Source organism: Mixophyes fleayi, chromosome 1 (genome assembly GCF_038048845.1).
Source record: "Mixophyes fleayi isolate aMixFle1 chromosome 1, aMixFle1.hap1, whole genome shotgun sequence".
Classification (NCBI taxonomy): Eukaryota; Metazoa; Chordata; class Amphibia; order Anura; family Limnodynastidae; genus Mixophyes; species Mixophyes fleayi.
The window spans coordinates 127,692,924-127,715,262 of record NC_134402.1 but is presented as its reverse complement, the minus strand read 5'-3'; the positions used below and the strand labels follow the sequence as shown (position 1 = coordinate 127,715,262).

General features: G+C 40.9%; 1 protein-coding gene across 1 annotated transcript in view; it reads left to right on the top strand.

Moving 5' to 3' along the window:
* Positions 1 to 22,339, top strand: part of SYNPO2 (synaptopodin 2) — a 249,757-nt gene that overhangs the window by 178,843 nt on the left and 48,575 nt on the right. Inside the window, exons 2-3 of the mRNA XM_075200335.1 lie at positions 1,696 to 1,847; positions 19,591 to 20,393. Coding sequence (XP_075056436.1) covers positions 1,696 to 1,847; positions 19,591 to 20,393 — 955 coding nt within the window. The remainder of the gene's footprint in view (positions 1 to 1,695; positions 1,848 to 19,590; positions 20,394 to 22,339) is intronic.

Here is a 22,339-nt window from a genome sequence, read left to right as displayed (position 1 = left end):
ATTGTGCAATTTGGGAAAAATGTTGATGTCTGTGGGCTCTATTGTTGAACAGGAGCCGTTCTCAAATTGAGAATTAGAGTGTCCTATGATAAATAGTCAAATAAAGAATCCAATGCTCTACGTGAGCTGCTCAATAGTTTGAGTGGCAAATTATACGGGGTACTTGTAGTTGGTACTTGGAGATAATCTAGCTACTTTATCTCCAACAAGTACCAACTGCAAGTCCCCCGTTATTTTTTATACAGTTGCTTCATTTATTCTATTTTAGGCACTCCTTGGTGTTATAGCTATATTGTCCAGAAAACATACCCATAATTTAACTGGTCACATTACAATATCTATGGCATATTATTTTCTTCTACTCCAGCGCTTATAATCTTTTCTTTTTAATTTATGTTATAGGGAGTGGACTCTCCCATATATAGCTGCTGAGTTTTATACACTATATATACAGAGGACAATATTGATACATAAGCTGTGCGCATCCCATCTTTTTGCTTGTATGTCAGTGTGCTTCTAATCCAACTACATCTCTCCTGAATGATAAGCTCTTAATGCATAATGTAATTGTCTGCTGCGCTGACCAGTGTACAGACCCCTATAGCATAAATTAAGTTCCATGCAATTCTGTTATGCTATTGAGACTGGTGTCTGCTTATAATCATCAAAGCATGCAACACTTCTGCAGCATGTTTTTCAGTTTTACCTCCATATTTGGAAATATGATCCTGTCAAGAAGTGTAACAATATTTGTCATTGCAGCAACCTCCTTTACACAAATAATGTTTTATTATGTTCTAAACAAGATTTGTAAGTGTTATATTCAATTAACATTGCAACACTAGTAAAATGGTATATTGTACAATATAAATATAGGTTGTCAAAAATGTATTGATTACTCAATCTTTCAGTATGAGTTGCAGACCAACACAGTAATTTCCCCATGCAGCATCCCACATCAGTGTAGCTGTATCTATGAACTGACCTGGCCATTGCACATATGTAATGAAAATTTTAAATTGAAAAATTTGCTGCATTTTCTTGACTTGTAGAATCATGAAAAAAAGTAGCCAACTTTGAAAAAGCTGACTATGTTTGTCGAATCTAAATCAGATTGTTCACCTGTAAGTGTCAGTTTATCAGTTATGAGTTCATCAGCTGGAGAGAATTAAATACAATGCATGGTTTGCGTGTACAATTATCTCTACTTTATTAGTAACTAGTCCATATCTATATAGCAAAAATCACGTATTACAGAAAACTACGCCCCAAAAGGTTTTAACCACTCATGCTTCATTTACACAGATGTTGCTACAGTCTCTCATTGTTACACAGGAATACTCCCCAGGGGGGAGTTGGTTTATCTCCTGTGCTGCCATATTCAAGCTCAGTCTCCTGCAAACAATGAATAACTCCTACAAACTAGCTGTATCTAATCTGTCTTTAAGCTATAAGAGAACAAAATGGCTATAAGGCAACAGAATGCCGTCAGCTTAGCAAAATCACATATCTCATGTTCAAGCAACCAAGTTAGAGACATTCCATATACACTTGGGCCAATTTGCACATGGTCAATATATTTTGCGACAAATGTTGAACAGCTTTGAAGTTTTAAGCACGCATCATATTTCTAGCTATTTCAAAACCACATGAAGCATATTATTTATTATTTACACTCTTTCTGGCTTGTTTCAGGTTCGAAGTACGAGCAAGGCCTCCATTGCAGGATTATGTGAGGGAGATGAGGTGGTCTCCATCAATGGGACATCTTGCACTGACATACCGTACTCAGAAGTTGTGGCTCTTATTGAAAAATCACCCGATAACCTCCAGATGCTTGTCAAAAGGTAAAACACACATCAGTATTTCATTTCACTTTCACAGTTGCCAATGTTTTAAAATATTTTTCTCTACACTGTTACATTGGGACTTGGGGCCCTACAATCCCTATCACGTCAGGATTGCTGAATGTAATAACAGTGTACATTTTTGGATTTCATTTCAAGAAATATTAACTTATAAAGACTGCAAAGCTATGCGCTGATGTAATTTCCTATAAATGTTGATTTCTGATCACTTTAGTGTAAATTAGGACAAATTATGTATTATAAAGAATAATGCACTGCCAACTGTAAAGTATGCATGGTCTGTATATATGGTAACAGAACTCCTCTGTGACTTATAATATCCTTATCAGGGGCGGATTGGGAACTTAAAGTGGCCCTGGAAAAAATTCTTGAAGTGGCCTCATATGGGTGGCTCCAAATCAACTGTAGGTGGGGCTGACACAAAAGTAGACAGGATTTAGAACTACTAGAATTCGGTTGTAGTAACACTTAGGAAACCATAGATGTGATGACTTAAGACACAGTGGGTCATTTCTAAAGCAAAGCAGGGAAAAAGCTGCAAGTCCTGTGCTATAAAAATACATGAATCCTTTTACATTATCTGCGACTGGTTTATGTCTCTGTGCTCAAACTTGTTTAGTTGCCTACTAACACATCCTTCAAAATTCCCTTCATAGAAACATACCTGACTTTGTTTAATAAGTTTAACTATTACAAAACATGTTGGCAGAATCCTATTTGATCAGTCTACCAGAGCAGCACATGAGCACCTCACCACACTGTTGCATCTTTCCCTGACATCATGAGCTGTAAAATACCAGTCAAATCTCTCTATTTAACATATAAAAATGTGTACTGTGTGTTTCAAAAATTGCATTAAAAATAATCCTTATAATAAATGGCTATCCAGTGCGATCACCCACAAGGGTAAAATACTTCAAGCATCTGCAAGAAAACACTTCTTTTGTAACAATTATGCATGAGTCCTAAATGTGTCCTGTGATTGGTGGTGATTTGATTTAATAACAGTGAAGGGAGGGTTAGCAGACACTGGCATAAGTGAAGGAGAGAGCTATTCCAAGGGTTTGCTGGTGATATAGTAAGTGAAATGGAAGCAGGAATAATGATATTGTCAGTGCAATGGGGGCTGGCTGTAAGTTCAACAAAGTGATCTGAGAATGAGACCAGTGCAAGGTAAAAGGCAGGCAATGGTATCAATGCAAGAACCACTAAAGTATTGCTAAAGCTGGAATAAGGCTACGGGGGACCCAGGGCACTTAAGAAAGGGGGGTTATCATTTATGACAAATACACAGGCAAAACTGTGTGCACTACTGTTAGGTGCACGCAGCTCTGCCTTCACGAGCAGTACAGTGTGAATCGGGACATACCTGCCAACTGTCCATTCAGTAGGACCAAATCCTGACTAAGTGAGACAGTCACCCAAATTCTGGGCTATCCCACCAGATTCAGGATGGTTGGCAGACTGTCCTGCTCTCTCCTACCTGTTCTTGTCACTTTCACCACCTGTGGCTGCTGGATCTGTTGCTGCTTGTCTGGATTCTGGAATGTTGGAGGCCCTATTTGTAAATAAAATGGGTACATGAAATTTAGAACACTCCAACCATCCCCGGCATTTAATTAATAGCACCCACATTTAAAAATTAGGCCTCCCTCCAGCCCCAACATTAAATTAATAGTATATACATTTAATAAATATATCTTTTTCCCTTCAACCAACCCCAACATCAAAGTAATAGTATTCCCATTTAATAAAAAAACCTATTTCCCTCCCTCCAAACAGCCCCAGCAATAAATTAATAGCATTTACGTTTAATATAACCATTTCCCACAAACATCACGGCATTAAATAATTAATATTCACATTTAATAACAAGCTTTCTTCCCCAAACTCAGCCCCACATTCAATTAATAGCCCAAAACCACCCCAGCATTAAATTAAAGGTCCCTTCACCCCATATTAATTTAATAGGCCCCAATATTAAATGAAATTGCCCCACCAATAAATTAAATTGCCCCACCATCACCCCACAAATAATAGCACCCATTAAATAATTAGCCCCAACCTAAACTCCACCATTAAATTAATACCCTACCTTCCACCCATTAACTATTAAGTCAGCTCCCCTCCCTTCCCTCATATCACACAATATATTAATCCCATTCCACCCTTTAGCAGCCCCTCACCTATCCTACACACCATTTAGCAGCCCCCTCCTACCCTACATACCCTTTAGCAGCCCCCTCCTAACCTAATATCCTTTAGCAGCCCTGATTACTATCCTACACACCCATTAGTAGCCCCCCTCCTATCCTACACACCCTTTAGCAGCCCCCTCTCCTACCCTAGACTCCCTTTAGCAGCCCCCTCTCCTATCCCACAGCCTTTAGCAGCCCCCTCTCCTATCCTACACACCCTTTAGCAGCCCCCTCTCCTACACTACACTCCCTTTAGAAGCCCCCTCTCCTATCCTACACACCCTTTATTAGCCCCCAGTCCTATCCTACACACCCTTTAGCAGCCCCCACTACTATCCTACACACCCTTTAGCAGCCCCCTCTCCAATCCCACACCCTTTAGCAGCCCCCTCTCCTATCCTACACACCCTTTAGCAGCCCCCTCTCCTACACTACATTCCCTTTAGAAGCCCCCTCTCCTATCCTACACACCCTTTATTAGCCCCCAGTCCTATCCTATACACCCTTTAGCAGCCCCCACTCCTATCCTACACACCCTTTAGCAGCCCCCTCTCCAATCCTACACACCCTTTAGCAGCCCCCTCTCCTACCCTACACTCCCTTTAGCAGCCCCCTCTCCTATCCCACACCCTTTAGCAGCCCCCTCTCCTATCCTACACACCCTTTAGCAGCCCCCTCTCCTACACTACACTCCCTTTAGAAGCCCCCTCTCCTATCCTACACACCCTTTATTAGCCCCCAGTCCTATCCTACACACCCTTTAGCAGCCCCCACTCCTATCCTACACACCCTTTAGCAGCCCCCTCTCCAATCCTACACACCCTTTAGCAGCCCCCTCTCCTACACTATACTCCCTTTAGCAGCCCCCTCTCCTATCCTACACTCCCTTTAACGGCCCCCACTCCTATCCTACACACCCTTTAGGAGCCCCCCTCCCATCCTACACTCTCTTTAGCAGCCCCCTCTCCTATCCTACACACCCTTTAGCAGCCCCCTCTCCTATCCTACACACCCTTTAGCAGCCCCCTCTCCTATCCTACACACCCTTTAGCAGCCCCCTCTCCTACCCTACACTCCCTTTAGCAGCCCCCTCTCCTATCCTACACTCCCGTTAGCAGCCCCCTCTCCTATCCTACACACCCTTTAGCAGCCCCCTCTCCAATCCTACACACCCTTTAGCAGCCCCCTCTCCAATCCTACACACCCTTTAGCAGCCCCCTCTCCTACACTACACTCCCTTTAGCAGCCCCCTCTCCTATCCTACACTCCCGTTAGCAGCCCCCTCTCCTATCCTACATACCCTTTAACAGCCCCCTCTCCTATCCTACACACCCTTTAGCAGCCCCCTCTCCTACCCTACACTCCCCTTAGCAGCCCCCTCTCCTATCCTACACTCCCTTTAGTAGCCCCCAGTTCTATCCTACACACCCTTTAGCAGCCCCCACTCCTATCCTACACACCCTTTAGCAGCCACCTCTCCAATCTTACACACCCTTTAGCAGTCCCCTCTCCTACACTACACTCCCTTTAGCAGCCCCCTCTCCTATCCTACACTTCCTTTAGTAGCCCCCAGTCCTATCCTACACACCCTTTGGCAGCCCCCACTCCTATCCTACACACCCTTTAGCAGCCCCCCTCCTATCCTACACTCCCTTTAGCAGCCCCCTCTCCTTTCCTACACACCCTTTAGCGGCCCCCTCTCCTATCCTACACACCCTTTAGCAGCCCCTACTCTTATCCTACACACCCTTTAGTAGCCCCCCTCACACACTTTAGTAGCCCCCCTCTCACACACACACACACACTTTAGCAGCCACACACACTTTAGCAGTCACACACACACACTTTAGCAGTCACACAGACACACTTTAGCAGTCACACACACACTTTAGCAGACACACACACACTTTAGCAGTCACACACACTTTAGCAGACACACACTTACCTTGTTCCTGCTGTAGACTTCTCTCACTGCACACATGGGATTGCAGCTGTCATATGACACATCCCATGTGACATGTGTACGAAGACTGCAGCCATAGAGATAGGAGGAGGGAGAGACAGATCAGCAGAGGGATCCGCAGCCACATTAAGGTGGGTGGCTGGTCTCAGAGGAGGGGCCAGCCACCTAGTATCACACTGCCCCTCCCCTTTGCCGGTCCGGACGGGGGGTAGGGGGGCATTACACATAATTTTTTTCTTTTTTAAAAAAACTTGTAAAAAGATACCAGTCGGCCTTCTGAGGCCATCAGCCTACTGGGATTATTCCTGTTAGTTTACATGGCCATTCCGCTCCTGATCCTTATAATTTATAGTGCACAATACATTATCCCATATATTATTAACCTTTTCTACTAGTGCCCACGTATTTCACACAGCTGTACAAACACTTCACATTAAAAGTGGAAATAATAGAAACAAAGAAAAAATCCATGTAAAACATGAATTCTTTTTTGAATTGTACTAATATTAGAGATGATTACTGACCCCCGTGTTTTGGTTTTCTATTCGGTTTTGGATCTGGATTACCGTCGTGTTTTGGTTTTGCAAAACCGCCATTGCGTGTTTTGGTTTTGATTTTGGTTTTGTTTGGTTTTGTTTTGGTATTTTGTTGGAAAATCAATGTTTTTGGGCCTAAAATAACCAAATTTAGTGCTCTACCTGTTTCATGGATAAGTAATCTAATTGTAAAGCTAATAAATTATCAAAAAAACTGTTTAATTCCTGGTAGGTAGGCCTTCATTAATTCTACACACAAAACAGATTGTCTTCCTCTCCATCTATGCATATTGGCAATGCAGCCATCATCTTTGGATGTATATTACACCCTACACTTATAGTTAAATATGTAAAGAAATGGAAAAAGGCAGTTTGCGTTCTGTCTCTATAGGCCCCCCTCCACTTGTTGAAAAAAACTAAAAAATTCAGCCGTTATAGACTGTACAATATTAATTGAAATGGACAAAGCCAGTTTGGTTTCTGTCTCTATAGGCCCCCTCCACTTTTCGAAAAATACAAAAAAATTCAGCCATTATAGACTGTACAATATTAATTGAAATGGACAAACCCAGTTTGGTTTCTGTCTCTATAGGCCCCCCTCCACTTTTCGAAAAATACAAAAAAATTCAGCCGTTATAGACTGTACAATATTAATTGAAATGGACAAAGCCAGTTTGGTTTCTGTCTCTATAGGCCCCCCTCCACTTGTTGAAAAAAACCAAAAAATTCAGCCGTTATAGACTGTACAATATTAATTGAAATGGAGGAAGCCAGTTTGGTTTCTGTCTCTATAGGCCCCCCTCCACTTGTTGAAAATACAAAAAAATTCAGCCGTTATAGACTGTACAATATTAATTGAAATGGACAAAGCCAGTTTGGTTTCTGTCTCTATAGGCCCCCCTCCACTTGTTGAAAATACAAAGAAATTCAGCCGTTAGAGACTGTACAATATTAATTGAAATGGACAAAGACAGTTTGGGGTCAGTCAGTGTATGACACCCTACCCTTAAGGAGAAATTGCCCAAACAGCAGCCTTTCAAGACGGTACGTGATATGGAAATGCCACAAGTCCCTTTCCTCTTTGGGGGTAGAATGCACCCTACACTTACATAGAAAGTTTTAAAAAGATGTTATTGTCATCATCTTCAGCTTCATCCTCACCCTCATCAGTGTGTACGTCATCATCACAGACTATCAATTCATCGCCGCTTGAATCCTCCATTAGAGAACAGTCAGTGCTTGGATGTCTTTGATGGTGAAGGCCTTCCTCATGGAAGATGTAGTTCATTTTTATAAACATAATTTTCTCCACATTTTTTGGAAGTAACCTTCGACGGCGATCACTGACTAAGTTCCCGGCTGTACTGAATACTCGTTCAGAGTACACACTGGAGGGTGGGCAGCTTAGGTATTGCAAAGCAAGTTTGTACATGGGTTTCCAAATGGCCTGCTTTTCCTCCCAGTAAGGAAAGGGACTGTCTGACATTTCCATATCAACTACCTCTTGAAAATAATCCTTCACCATCCTTTGCATGTTTATACTCATATTGGATGGAGTTATGGGCAAGGTGACACATTTTTTAGAAAAATCCTTCAAACCAGCCCAGATGTTAAATTGTTCTGGTATGCCCCCTGCCTCTTCCCTGCTTCTTTTTGGGAAATTTAATTTTTTACGAGCAGCAGCAGCTTGAGAAAGTGAAGGAGGACACGTCGTCAAGCCGAGGCCCAGTTTAGCGGCCGAATTGCTGAGCAATAGCTCCTTGCAAAAGTTCACATCTCGCTCATTTACAAATAAAGACTCAATGTAGGTCTTAAACCTTGGATCAAGCACAGTGGCCAAAACGTACTGATCCGAGTTCAAAATCTTAATAACTCGAGGATCATTGTGAAGCGAATGAAGTACTTGTTCGACAAGGCTAACATACTTTGCTGAATTGCTTGCTTTCAGCTCCTCCTTCAGTTTCTCAAGCTGCTTTTCCAATAGTCTAATTAAAGGAATGACTTGGCTCAAACTAGCAGAGTCTGCACTCACCTCACACGTCACAACTTCAAATGGTTTCAGCACCTTGCACAGCACTGAAAGGATTCCCCACTGCGCAAGAGTGAAATACATCCCCCCTCCTTTCCCAATGTCATGGCTTGTGCAATATGCTTGGATGGCTTTGCGCTGTTCCTCCATCCTCTGAAGCATGTACAAGGTGGAATTCCACCTAGTTACCACCTCTTGCTTAAGTTGGTGGCAGGGCAAGTTAAACTGCTCTTGGAGCGGCTGTAATGTCCTACATGCTGTGGCTGAATGCCTGAAATGGCCTGAAATTTTACGGGCCACCGAAAGCATCTCCTGCACCTCATGGTTATTTCGTAGGAAGCTCTGCGCCACCAAGTTGATGGTGTGAGCAAAACAGGGAATGTGTTGGAAATCATCCAGCTGTAATGCTCGCACTATATTGTTGGCGTTATCAGAAATGACATATCCTGGGGAGAGTCCAAGTGGTATAAGCCATGTATCAATCACATCTCTTAGTTTGCGTAACAAATTGTCAGCTGTATGCCTGTTAGTGAAGCCGGTGATACAAAGAGTGGTCTGCCTGTGACAAATGTTACGTAGTGGTGTACATGCTGCTGCTGTTCCTGCTGGTGAAGGTGAATGACCAACCCAGTGGGCTGTCACGGTCATATAGTCTTTGGTTTGGCCACTTCCACTTGTCCACATATCTGTGGTTAAGTGGACAGTGGGCAGAATGGCATTTTTCAGCTCAATCTCTACATTTTTACACACTTTTTGGTATAGTTGTGGAATTGCTTTACGGGAGAAATGGTGCCGCGATGGAATTCTGTAACGCGGACACAAAACCTCAATTAACTGTGAAAAACCAGCTGCGTTTATTGTGGAAATTGGACGCAGATCTAACATTAACATTGCAGCCATGGCGGCTGTGATTCGCTTGGCGACTGGGTGACTGCTGTCATATTTGCTTCCCCTCGCAAATGATTGTTTCACAGTTAATTGATCATATGTGGACTGCTTTGAATCCATTCTGAGCCCAAATCACTTGTAGTACTAAAAATTATTTGGTAGATACTGCTGACAAATATGACTTTTGACAGCCAGAAATATTTATGCACAAATATGGGGGACACCCCAAAAGCACTGGGGAGTGCTAAAAATTATTTGGTAGATACTGCTGACAAATATGACTTTTGACAGCCAGAAATATTTATGCACAATTATGGGGGACACCCCAAAAGCACTGGGGAGTGCTAAAAATTATTTGGTAGATACTGCTGACAAATATGACTTTTGACAGCCAGAAATATTTAGGAAAAATAATGGGGGACACCCCAAAAGCACTGGGAAGTTCTAAAAATTATTTGGTAGATACTGTTGACAAATTCTAATTTTGACAACCAGAAATATTTATGCACAATTATGGGGGGCACCCCAAAAGCACTGGGGAGTGCTAAAAATTATTTGGTAGATACTGCTGACAGATAGCAATTTTGACAGCCAGAAATATTTATGCTCAATTATGGGGGACACCCCAAAAGCTCTGGGGAGTGCTAAAAATTATTTGGTAGATACTGCTGACAGATAGCAATTTTGACAGCCAGAAATATTTAGGCAAAATAATGGGGGACACCCCAAAAGCACTGGGGAGTGCTAAAAATTATTTGGTAGATACTGCTGACAGATAGTAATTTTGACAGCCAGAAATATTTATGCACAATTATGGGGGACACCCCAAAAGCACTGGGGAGTGCTAAAAATTATTTGGTAGATACTGCTGACAGATAGTAATTTTCACAGCCAGAAATATTTAGGCAAAATAATGGGAGACACCCAAAAAGCACTTTGAGTGCCAAATATTGAAGAAGAAAAAAACTCCTCTATCCTCCTCTCTTCTCTAGCGATTTTTGTTAGCACAATTGGAATCAGAATATTGTATTCGCTGTCCCTGCTTTAATCAGCCTGTGACTACACCCTGCTCTCTCCCTCTGTCAAATGGCGATGGATTGCTGTGGAGGCGTGTATTTATAATCTTCAAGTATCGCGAGAACTGAGCCTCGAGATCCGACGATGTCACAATGACGTTCGGCCTCGATTTGGATTCCGAGCGGGCGGGAGAGTACCGAGCCTGTTCTGCTCGGTACTCGGATACCCAAAGTTCGGGTGGGTTCGGGTTTCGGGGAACCGAGCCCGCCCATCTCTAACTAATATACTAATTTATTTTAGATTCATTACTGTATCTGTAAGAATTTATAGTTTCAAAACTCAACAGCTATGTTTATTTTAGAGATAACAATCATTTCATTCTAATGGTAATGTTTGCCTCTGATTAGCTCATTTACAAAAATATAAGAAGAAATGTATAGCATAAAATGAAGATGTTATAAGCGATGTTCTGTATGCTGAACCAAATGCTCTGAGTGAGTTGGAATGGGACAGATTTACTTAGGCTTCCAATGAGCAGGAACATAAAACTTATAACTGATTTCTAAAGCTATTTATATGACCATGGAAGATTAAGACAGTGCAGTTCACCCTGTACTAGAACATATCAAAATGTGTTGAGCTTTAGTCCCTCATGAGCTTTAGCATCATCATCATCAGCTATTTATATAGCGCCACTAATTCCGCAGCGCTGTACAGAGAACTCACTCAAATCAGTCCCTGCCCTATTGGAGTCTATATTCCCTAACATATACACACACAGACTGAGAGAGACTAAGGACAATTTAATAGCAGCCAATTAACCTACTAGTATGTTGTTTTTTTTGGAGTGTGGGAGGAAACGCATGCAAACACGGGGAGAACATACAAACCCCACATAGATAAGACCATGGTTGGAAATCGAACTCATGACCCCAGTGCTGTGAGTCAGAAGTGCTAACCACTGAGCCACCATGCTGCTCTATAATCTGGGAAATAGCAGAAAAGGGTAGTTTTATACTGATTGCAGTTTGCAACAAAATGGATTATGAATTAAATTTCATATAGAAGTGTGTTTGACACTACATTCTTCTCACATCAGTTTAATAGGAGTGTCTTTACAAGCCTACCTGCTCTTGACCGGTACACCTGCCAATCACACCGATCCTTTAGCAGCACTTCTACACCCACCACTCTGGTTAGGTCTAGGGAGGAGACAACAACAGTTATTTGGGTGAAAGAATGGTGACACCTCAATTTTGTTCTGGGCCTGGGCGCAGGACTACAGATATTCGAGACAAGGAAGTATCCAACCCGAATATCTTATTCACTAATTTACTGGTGAGGGCTCCACCAAGAAAAAGACAAAACCAAACAATGATACTCACCGAGGAGTCACTGTCTCCTCTTGATGGTTGTCTATGACTCCCAGCATTGGCATCTAGGAAAGGCGACACAGAACAGCCCACCCACAGAGCTGTCTACCGAGCTAGGATATACCACCCACTCTAGTGTTATCTACAACAATAATACAACAGCAGCCCTGGTCCTAACAACGTTCTACCAATATGCTGCACAACATTAATTTCTAGCACTAGGTGTAGTGTACTACCATTTCTTTAATCCCCACAGTTCCAATAAGCCAATCCACAGAACAGACAATACAATACCGGACACCAAAAGCCTACCTTTAATGGGAGCTTGACTCTCGGATCCTGTAACAGGGACAAAAGGAAGATGTTTCTACAGGTCTATAAGAGACCACCACAAAATGATTACCTGAGGTTAAAGGACAATAAGGGAACAGACTGAACACGGTCTTACAATCACAGGGCTACCTCCTACTGATGCTAGGCCTAGTGCCAAACTTTGTCTCCACAGGCCTAGTGCCTGAATTACACTGACCACAGGCTATTCCTGAATAATGTGCCCACAGGCCACTAATACTGAAATTACTGCACCCTAAAATAAATCAAGAGAATCCTACAATTTAAAGTAATTTTGCCCTGGGCCCTGTGCCCCTCTAACTGCTGTGGGCCTAGTGGCTGCATTTGTGCCAACTTACTTTGTGTCCGAAAAATGTGTATGAGTAGGAATAAAGTGCAGGCACAGGCCTGAGAGAGGATTAACCAAAGGCCTTACCTGTCTCTGACAGCTTTCGTTGGCAGCAGTGGGAAACATGACAGCTCAATGCTTTCCATCTGCTGCTTCTCCTACAACCGTTATCCTTGTTGATCCTGATGCCTCTCTTCTTCTGCTCTTGATTGCACTGACTTCTTCATTATCTGTGCCTTTCTCTCTTCTGTATTCCTCTCCGGTGTCTTCTCTCTTGATCACATCATTCTCTCTTCTATTTTCCTATCTCGCTGCTGATAGACTGCACTACCACTGTTCGCAATGGCTAAATAAAAGCCACTGCAAGGGGGTGGAGCCATGATGCGATAAGCTTGGATCTGCTCAGACATCGGCCCAATTCTTGTTGGTACAATAACCTACATGCCTCCAAGGAGCATCTGTGTGCTATCAATGGGAACATGGTCAGTATGCAAGGGGCATTCCAAGAGATTTAGAATTACTAGCCCTTCCTCCAGTCATCTCCCGCTCCAAATTTCCAACACATTGTATTAAACAGATGGGGGCAATTTACTTACAGTGATATATATAAATAAATAAGTAAATATATGTCTTGTAAGTCATTTAAAAACAAGGGACATAATAAAAAGATACTCTAAACCATACTTGCCAACTCTCCAGGAATGTCCGGGAGACTCCCGAAGTCGGGGTAGGTCAGGCAAGTCTCCCGCACCCTGCAATTTGCTAGCCAAAATGACGCTATTCACAGTGAATCGCATCATTTTGGCCCTGCCCCCATAACAAAATGCTGGGCGGGGCCAAAATTACGGGGATCTCCCAGACTTCACAATGTTAAAGTCAGCAAGTATGCTCTAACCTAGTCACATGAGTTGATGAAAGTTTCCAGTTATGATGCTCTAGTGAAATTTAATCCTATATTGTAGAAAAACAGTAACAAATAGGTGTGTTTCAGCTAGGGATGGGCGGGCTCGGTTCCCCGAGATCCAAAGCCACCCGAACTTTGCCTATCCGAGTACCGAGCCGCTCTCCCGCCCGTTCGGAATTGTAATCGAGGCCGAACGTCATTGTGATGTCAGCGGATCTCGGGGCTCAGTTCTCGCGATATTTGAAATGCATAAATACCCGCCTCCACAGCAATCCGTCACCATTCAACAGAGGGAGAGAGCAGGGTTAGGTCACAGGCTGTATTAGAGCAGGGACAGAGCAATAATTTTACACCTTATTATTTCTATTATTATTTCAATTCTATTCTATTCAATTCTATTATTATTACCAATTCTATTAGCAATTGTTAGAGCAGGAAGAGAGGAGCATAGAGGAGTCTTTTTTTCAATATTTTGCACTACAAGTGCTTTGGGGTGTCCCATATTCCCCAGTGTGAAACACTAATTTTCCTGGCTGACAAAAGTCATATTTAGCAGCAGTATTTATACAATATTTTGCACTACAAGTGCTTTGGGGTGTCCCGTATTCCCCAGTGTGAAAGAATAATTTTTCTGGCTGTCAAAAGTCATATTTAGCAGCAGTATTTATACAATATTTTGCACTGCAAGTGCTTTGGGGTGTCCCATATTCCCCAGTGTGAAACAATAATTTTTTCTGGCTGCCAATAGTCATATTTAGCAGCAGAATCTATCTATACAATATTTTGCACTAAAAGTGCTTTGGGGTGTCCCATATTCCCCAGTGTGAAACACTAATTTTTCTGGCTGCAAAAAGTCATATTTAACAGCAATATCTATTGAATATTTTGGTTTGGGCTCATTGAAATGGATTCAAAGCAGTCCACATATGAGCAGAATCAGCAAGCAGGTGCTGGCACCAGTCCTGATGGTAGTGTTCCCAGTACGTCATCTGGTAAAGCTGTAAAAGTACATAGACTTTTTAAATCAGGGAAAAAAACACACACCAAATAAAAATTGACCATGTTGAAGTGAAAAAGAAGTGTAACTGAGGAAAAGTTAACTGCCGATAAACAAAAAATTGCCAACATGCCATTCTACACACGCAGTGGCAAAGAAAGAATGAGGCCTTCACCTTTCTCTATTAGTGGTAGATCAAAAAATGTTACTGAGCCTTCTTCTTGTACGGTCACTCGTGACCAAGCAAGACCAAGTAATTTGGAGTCTAAAAGTGGTGCACAACTACTGTTACGCGTCAAAGCCGAGCTGCAAGAAAACAGTAAGGCATTAGAGGATAATGTATGCTCAGAATCAGAAATGACACCAATCCCTGTGGAGAGTCCATCCAACAGTGGTATGTGTAATCGTGAGCATTCTGTTAGTGACAGTATACCCATAAAGAAGGGTCCTTTCAGCAGTTCTGCTGATGTGTGCCTTAACAGCCTGAGTGTAGCCGGCGATACACCAATTGAGGATGCCACTTTGGAATTAGAAGAGGATGAGGGGGAGATTTGTGTAGGCGACGAGGGCACTAATGATGATGTTGATGATTATGATGCAGACAGATACCAAATTGCCTTTATCAATTTCTATTTATATTCTACAGTCTATAACGGCTGAATAGTTTTCTATTTTACTCCTAGTGGAGAGGGGGTCTGATGCAGACAGATACCAAACTGCCTCTGTCCATTTCTTTTAATATTCTCATTCTACAGCCTATGCAGACTGCTTTTTTCTATTTAACTACAAGTGGAGGGGGGGGGGGGGGTCATAGACAGCCACCAAACTACCTTGGTCCATTTATTATATACACCCAAAGACGATGGCTACATTGCCAATAGTCAAAGATGGAGGGGGAAGACAACCAGGTTTGTCTGTATAATTTGCAGGCAAGTGTTAGAATTAACGACGGCCTACCAGGACTTAAACAGTTTTTTCAAAATGTATTAGCTTTAGAATTATCTCACTTATCCAAGAAACTGGTGGAGCACTAAATTAGGTTATTTTAGACCAATTTTTTTTTATTTTTTTCAAAAATGGCAAACCAAAACCAAACAAAACCAAAACACGCAAGGGCGGTTTAGCAAAACCAAAACTAAAACCAAAACACAACGGTAATCCAGATCCAAAACCAAAACCAAAACCTTCACAAGGGGGTCAGTGAGCATCTCTAGTTACAGCGAAGGTCTTCATTTTATATGTGATAGAAATTGTTGCTCATTTTATATGCTTGGCTTCAGGCAGGTTGAAATGTCGTCATGCTGTTTGCCAATTACAGATTTAATGAATACGTTGATGGTTTCCTGTGAGGTTAAACTAACTGGCAGCAGTTGTCACCGCACGCATGCATCCTAACATTTTCACAGCCTTTTAAGGAGGGAAAGTCTCATCCACACTCTGCCCTGTTTTCTATCCAGACAGCTTAAAACATTGAAATTGGTTTCTGTGTAGTTACACGCTCACTTGATTTTGAGTTTGTGTTACACAGCAAGATCATTTCCCAGGGTGTTCTAGAAAAATAAAGTCAATGATAGCAAAAATGTTTTTATTTTCCAAACTTTTTGATGCTGTGACACAGATGACTGTATTCATGTCATGTGCCCCACCATTGTTAAAATATTATAAAATATATATATAAAAAAGAAATACTTAAAAATATTAGTATGTTTAAACCCCAAATTAATTACAAATATTTTTTTTTTTTATTTACCATTAGGGTCTAATTTTCCAATAGACTTCTAAGCTGCAGGGGTGGCAGGTGCACGATTTTTGGGCATGCAAAATTGTTACAGGTAGCGGTATAAACTGAAATTCATTTTCAAATATAAGAGAACAGTTGTTCTCCAAAGTAAAAAGAAAGAATGAAAGAAAAATGTAGTAAGGTTTTAATCTTGACGTATTCCCAAAATAAAAGTTGAAGACAAGTGACTTTTGGGTGGGCACTGGGGAATAAGCAAGTAAAATAATAAAGGGTGGTAACAGGCGCAGACACCACACACCTTCACCCTCAGTAGCGCTCGTTCGTGTCTAAGCTCCGCTATACTTTTCTGATTTTAATGAAAATTAAATGAGTGACAAAGTTTTACATGACCATTTAAAAAAAACAGGTGGAGCTGAGTTTCGAAAACACAGTAATGTGAACATTGCTGGCGGGATGAAGGATGCAGAATTTTAAATTAAGGACAAGTTTGTTTTTACCTACCGCATATTAGCCTGGCGTGGAAGACGAGAGGGAGCTACAAGTGTATTAGTCTAGGCGGCCTACCTTAAATCAGGCCCTGTTAACAGTTAAAATACATTTAATATCCTAACTGAGGTTCCTCAACTTATTTCAACTGTCTTCGCCTGTTTCTTAGAAATCCTTGTTACACATCCAGGCGGTATTGTAACACACATATGTGTCCTGAACAGAGAAGAGCAAAATGTTCAAAAGTGTTCAGCGGAATTTTCGCCTATATAAATTCTGAAAAATGTGAACTTACAAATACAGATGGACATTACCAGGAATGGCGACACAAAAGAGGAACTCAGATTGGATAACTCAAACTTTGCAATGCCACATAGTTCAATTCATGTGAAGTTCTAACACAACTTTACTAATCTCTAGTTAACAGCTACGGCCTTTGCAACACATTATGTCATCCAGAGACCAGATAATTGGGAAGGGGGAGGATGTACCTCTGCAAAATGCCCTGTCCCATTGTGAAATTTGATTTACATGACACACTTATTGGAAATCACTGTGCTATAGGTATATATTGGTGAAAATAAATTGCAGCCTTAAAATGGCTTTATTTCACTATTGATTAACTGATATATCCAGATAAATAAAAAATGCCGCTCCTCCCAAATTACTTTAGGTCATATTGGTCATTTCATATTTATTTACCCTTACCTACATCATAACTCCCAACCTTGCAGCTATTTAAATGTAGCTGGACAGGGAAGTAGGTGTGGCTATGTTACGTTGGATGCGCATTCTCCCTCCTGGGGCGTTCCTAGACAGCTGAGTATCGCAGTGATATTTTATAGATGGATTGCAGCAATAAGTGATTCTCTATTGCCACAATCGGCGGCGATAGAAAATCAGCCTCATTGCTGTATTTTAGTAAATAGACCACATTGCCCTATAGATGTAGGAGGAGCTCCATCTGTCTGTATTGGAGTGGGAATGCAATACTTTACTCTTTAACAAAGATGAGCCGAATATCAGGTTTACGATAAACAATTTAATCTAACTTCATGGTTCATATCTGTAAATGTCCATTTTGGGAGTTAGTGGGGAATCGTTGTCACGCATTGCTTAATTATTTCCCTTTAGTGTTCTTCCCTGTTGTACAAATTAAGTATACTATTAATAATGAAAATATTTAATAAAATTATAAATTATAAATGAGATGTGTACACAATATAAAATCTGACAAATTATTTCATGGTAGTAAACAATAACTTTGCCCAGAAAGGACCATCATGGCCAGACATGAGTAAATTGTGGACCTATTTGAGTCACTAACTATAAGAACCCCTTTTATGCAGTAGCCATCATTTTTCTAAAGTGCTGAGTACTAGTATGTTTTATTAATAAACATTCAGTCAGAGAAAAATCCCTGCAGCCTCTGGATGGGAACAGCGTATACGCTGCTTACCTCCAGCTCATGTTCTCAGTGTTCGGGACAGTTAGTGAATCTTATACACGTGCAGTACAGACCGGTGACTTGGTCTTTTTTATTGGCCGCCTCACATTCCATCTTGATAATGTATTTCTTCAAAGAAAACTATGCTTTAACCAGCTACCAGTTATCCATTTGAATATCTTCATGATAACAGGCATATTTCTAGTCTATAGATCCCATCAGCCTCGACCAATGTATGACACATGCACATTACTTATAATTTTGTACAGGAGGGTTTAAAGTATTATATATTACTATAGCAATAAAAATAAACCTTTTGCAGCCAAACAGCAGCTACATTATAATTCCGTTTCCTCCTTAATTGCAGGGTGATAAGCTATAAGATGACTAAATAATAAGATAATCAGGTTTTAAATGATATCATGTATGTGAATGGTAATAATGATGTAAAACAGCATTAATGTTATTGTACACTGGAGTTTTAACTGTTTTTATGCTGAATTCTGTGTCTGCTAGTGTAATACCTGTATTACAGAAAAAAAAGTAATAAACATTTTGATAAGCTTATTATCTGGGGGGTCTTTGTTTTTGTTCAGAATGCTGTTAGATTTACATGTACTACATCACTGTATTTGCCACCTGTGTTTAATTTTCAGGGACAGGTTTTAAAGATTTGTCCCCAATTTGTTTTTAAACTTAACCCCTGCAAAGTATCATTCTTTTATTCTGTGTTCAATTCTTAATATCTGCTATTAATTACATATATGTTGTATTAATTTATTTTGCACTGGGTATTAAAATTAAGATAACTTAACATGCATGCCCTTCCAGCAATAAGCTGCTATATATTGGCAAACCATGCTGGGACTTGTAGTTTCACAACACCTGGAGTGTCACATGTTAGCCAACACTGATCTAGGACATACATTACCGCAACTATAAATCTGCCATCACATTTTAAATTTACCTCCCCCTCCAATGCAACATGGTTTTGCCAAGGTGCTAAGTTACCCTTTTTTTTTTGCTTTACTTTCCTTAATGAATCAGGCCCAATGTCTCTATAAATTGTAATCTATACTGTGCACAGTGATGCAACATACCAGATGTCACACTACAAGCTGACTGCATGCTAAAGAACACATGTAGTAGTACAAATTTCCTGTTACCTGATAGAAATATATTTCATGAAGATAACAGAAATGTTGCAGTAGTTCAACTGATTTTGCAACACAAAATACATGTTGTATCACAAAAAAGGATTGTATTACCAAATTCAGCTTACCAAATATTGTTCCAAATGAATCAACTGATTTTAATAAAACAACTTAACAACTAGTTCTGTGTACAAATCAAATATTGACAAATGACACCCCATACATCCCGAGTTTTATTCCCAGGATCAAACTTGACAGTGTTTAGGTCTTGTGGAAAAAAATAAATATTTATTTTTCATTTCTGTTACAGAACAGCAAACAAAACACTAGTGGCAGAAAATAAAAATGGGAAAGAGGAAAATATTAAGAAGGAGGAGTACACGGAAAGTACCACACTGCAAATCCGTCCAGGCCTAGAAACGGTACCCAGAGAACGAGACATCTCTGAAACAAATTGCCAATCTGTTTATTCAAGGACAGAATGTGATATGGGTTTGATGGGAATAGAGAAAGACAAGGAGATAACATTGTGCCACAAGATTACCCCTACAGAGACTGAAACTCCAAAGGATGGCTTAACAAGTGACATCCCTTTGACAAGAAGAATAGAAGACGCGAGACAAGGTTCTATGGTGGAACTTCAGCTGACCCTCTCCCCGGACATGCATTTGGGTACTGGAGGTGCTCCTATTGTGACTCTTTTGAGTGCTGACAAATGTCTATCTTCAGAAACAGAACACAGTGTACAGCATAGTGAAGCTGGCTCTGTGAATTCAGAGTGTGTTAATAAAAGAGAGCCACCTAAGCAGCAGGCATCTACCACATTCCAGATAACAGGCAAGCAGCAGGCAAAGATTATCCCAGCAGGAGAGGCAGAAGAAACATCTTTCCCCAGGGTTGAATTGATCTTAGACTGTAATGGTAGAGACAAGGAGTCCAGGTTACTGCCTGATTGGGGGAGTGTTAAATCTGTAGAGGAAGGAGGGCAGTCAGTGGCACCTCCTTCTACTGTCTCCTTTGGAATCACAGTAGAAGACTCAGAGCAAGGAGAGGAGGATCAGCAGGCAGAAAGTGATCACACCAGACCCCACAAACACCGGGCGAGACACGCCAGTAAGTATACTCATGCAATATTTATTCTATTTCTTAGGAATCAATATCCTCTAGTGGTTTGGATTATTATTATTTCTTGTTATAATAACAGTCATTTTAAATTATTAGCAATAAGATATAAATGCATTTCATTTAGAAATTGGTTTGCGTGAATAGGATTTGTACTACAAAACAGGTCGATTGATAAATTATTGTGCAGAAAATTAAAAGCTGCTGAGGTGGACTGTTAGTTCAGAAGGCAGACTGGTAGGAGAGCATGATGATCCTTGCAGAAGACAGTTTGACAGACACTAACATGTGTAGCATCGGGGAGTTACATGATCCTTTACATTTTGTGAGTCTGCTAGACTGTGAAGGGAACTTACTATTTCTCCTGCCTTACTCCCTTTAGAGGTCAGACACAAAATCTATTCTGAGCAATAGCTTGACGTAGTGCTAAACTGTATGCTGACTGCACAAAATTCTTAACTTTCCTGGATATCATTACTATGGTGTGTAGTGAGAGTTTAAAGTCATAATTGTTTAAGTAGACAGGCATTCAAATAACTTAATTTACAACATTTTCTTTGCTAGCTGCATTCAGGTCTTGTTGAAATGTTTTGGTTTATAGCCGACAGGGCTGTGAAATTGCATCACCATAAGTATTTAAACATAGACACATGCATAAGGACCAGTTATTAATAAAAACCTGGGAGTAAGGAGGAGTCAGCATGATATACATCTGACAGTGAGCTCCGTAACAACTGTGTGACAGGCACTAGTTTTCAGTTATGAATCATCAGACATTGCAGCCATTACTTTTACCACAATGATATTGTGATTTAACATATGTAATATGTAGAAGTCAAAGCATGAATTGTCTTTTGAAATGGACTATATGGAAGGATATTAATTCTTATATTTTGTGATGACATTGCTGGTGACAGTGCTTATGATAAACTAGTCTAGATGCTTGGATGATAGACTAAGGAAACACTGCAACACAACGGGAGTACAGTAATGTGTGCTATTGTTTTACACTTAAATGCCTGTGGAAAGTGAACATTGTACTGTCAGTGACAGGAAGAGAGATGTTTAACATTGCATGAGCTAGAACTTTAGTGTTCTTATGCTTCCTGCTTAGCTCTTTTCACTCTCTTGAGTCTTTTTTTTAATCTATCAGTCTGTCCTTCTGTTTGTATATACCAAGTGCATTCAAAATGATTCTCTTTTCACTCTATTATTCCTGGTCTCTCTATTTACTGGTATCTCTACATATAGGGGTTTCTAGTTGTGCTCTGTTCAGTACAAGCATTGTTATAGACAGGATATGCTCATCAGCACCAGGGCTTTTGTAACACCACTATTCTGAGGCAGTTTGAATAAGGCATAACTGTCCCTCAGTGTGCAGGATTTGAGCTGAAATGGTGAATGTCTCAGTATAGCACAGCCAGGGGCTGGCTAGGCAGGGGGACATGTGCCCCCCGGGCCGGTCCCATAGTGGACTACCTTGGGCTGGGTCACTGTGCCACCTGCATTTTTTTCCCTTTACAATAGGCTACTGAGTCGAGTCTTGCCACCTTCCCCCCAGGGCTAAAATTTGCCAGCCTTCCCCTGAGCACAGCATTACTTATCGTGGAAGGAGTGAATAATTCTCACTAAAAAGTTATTTTTAGAACTTTTGAGATCACAGTGAATTTTCAGCAACTGAATTACATAGGAAGAAGCAGTATTTGCACTGTCCACAAGAAGTACCATGTCTGTGTGTCAGTGTCTGTTTATCTAATCAGCTGTTAGAAGCTGTCACATAAACTCCATGGAGAGGACAGGAGTTGGTAGATGTACTAAGAATATCTTGTGGAGCAAGTAAAAACAGAAATGTTTCGAAAATGTATTCAGTACAGTCATTTATTTCTACAGATTAATTAATCTGAACCTGGCAATCTCAACCTGACTGCACTAGTGGT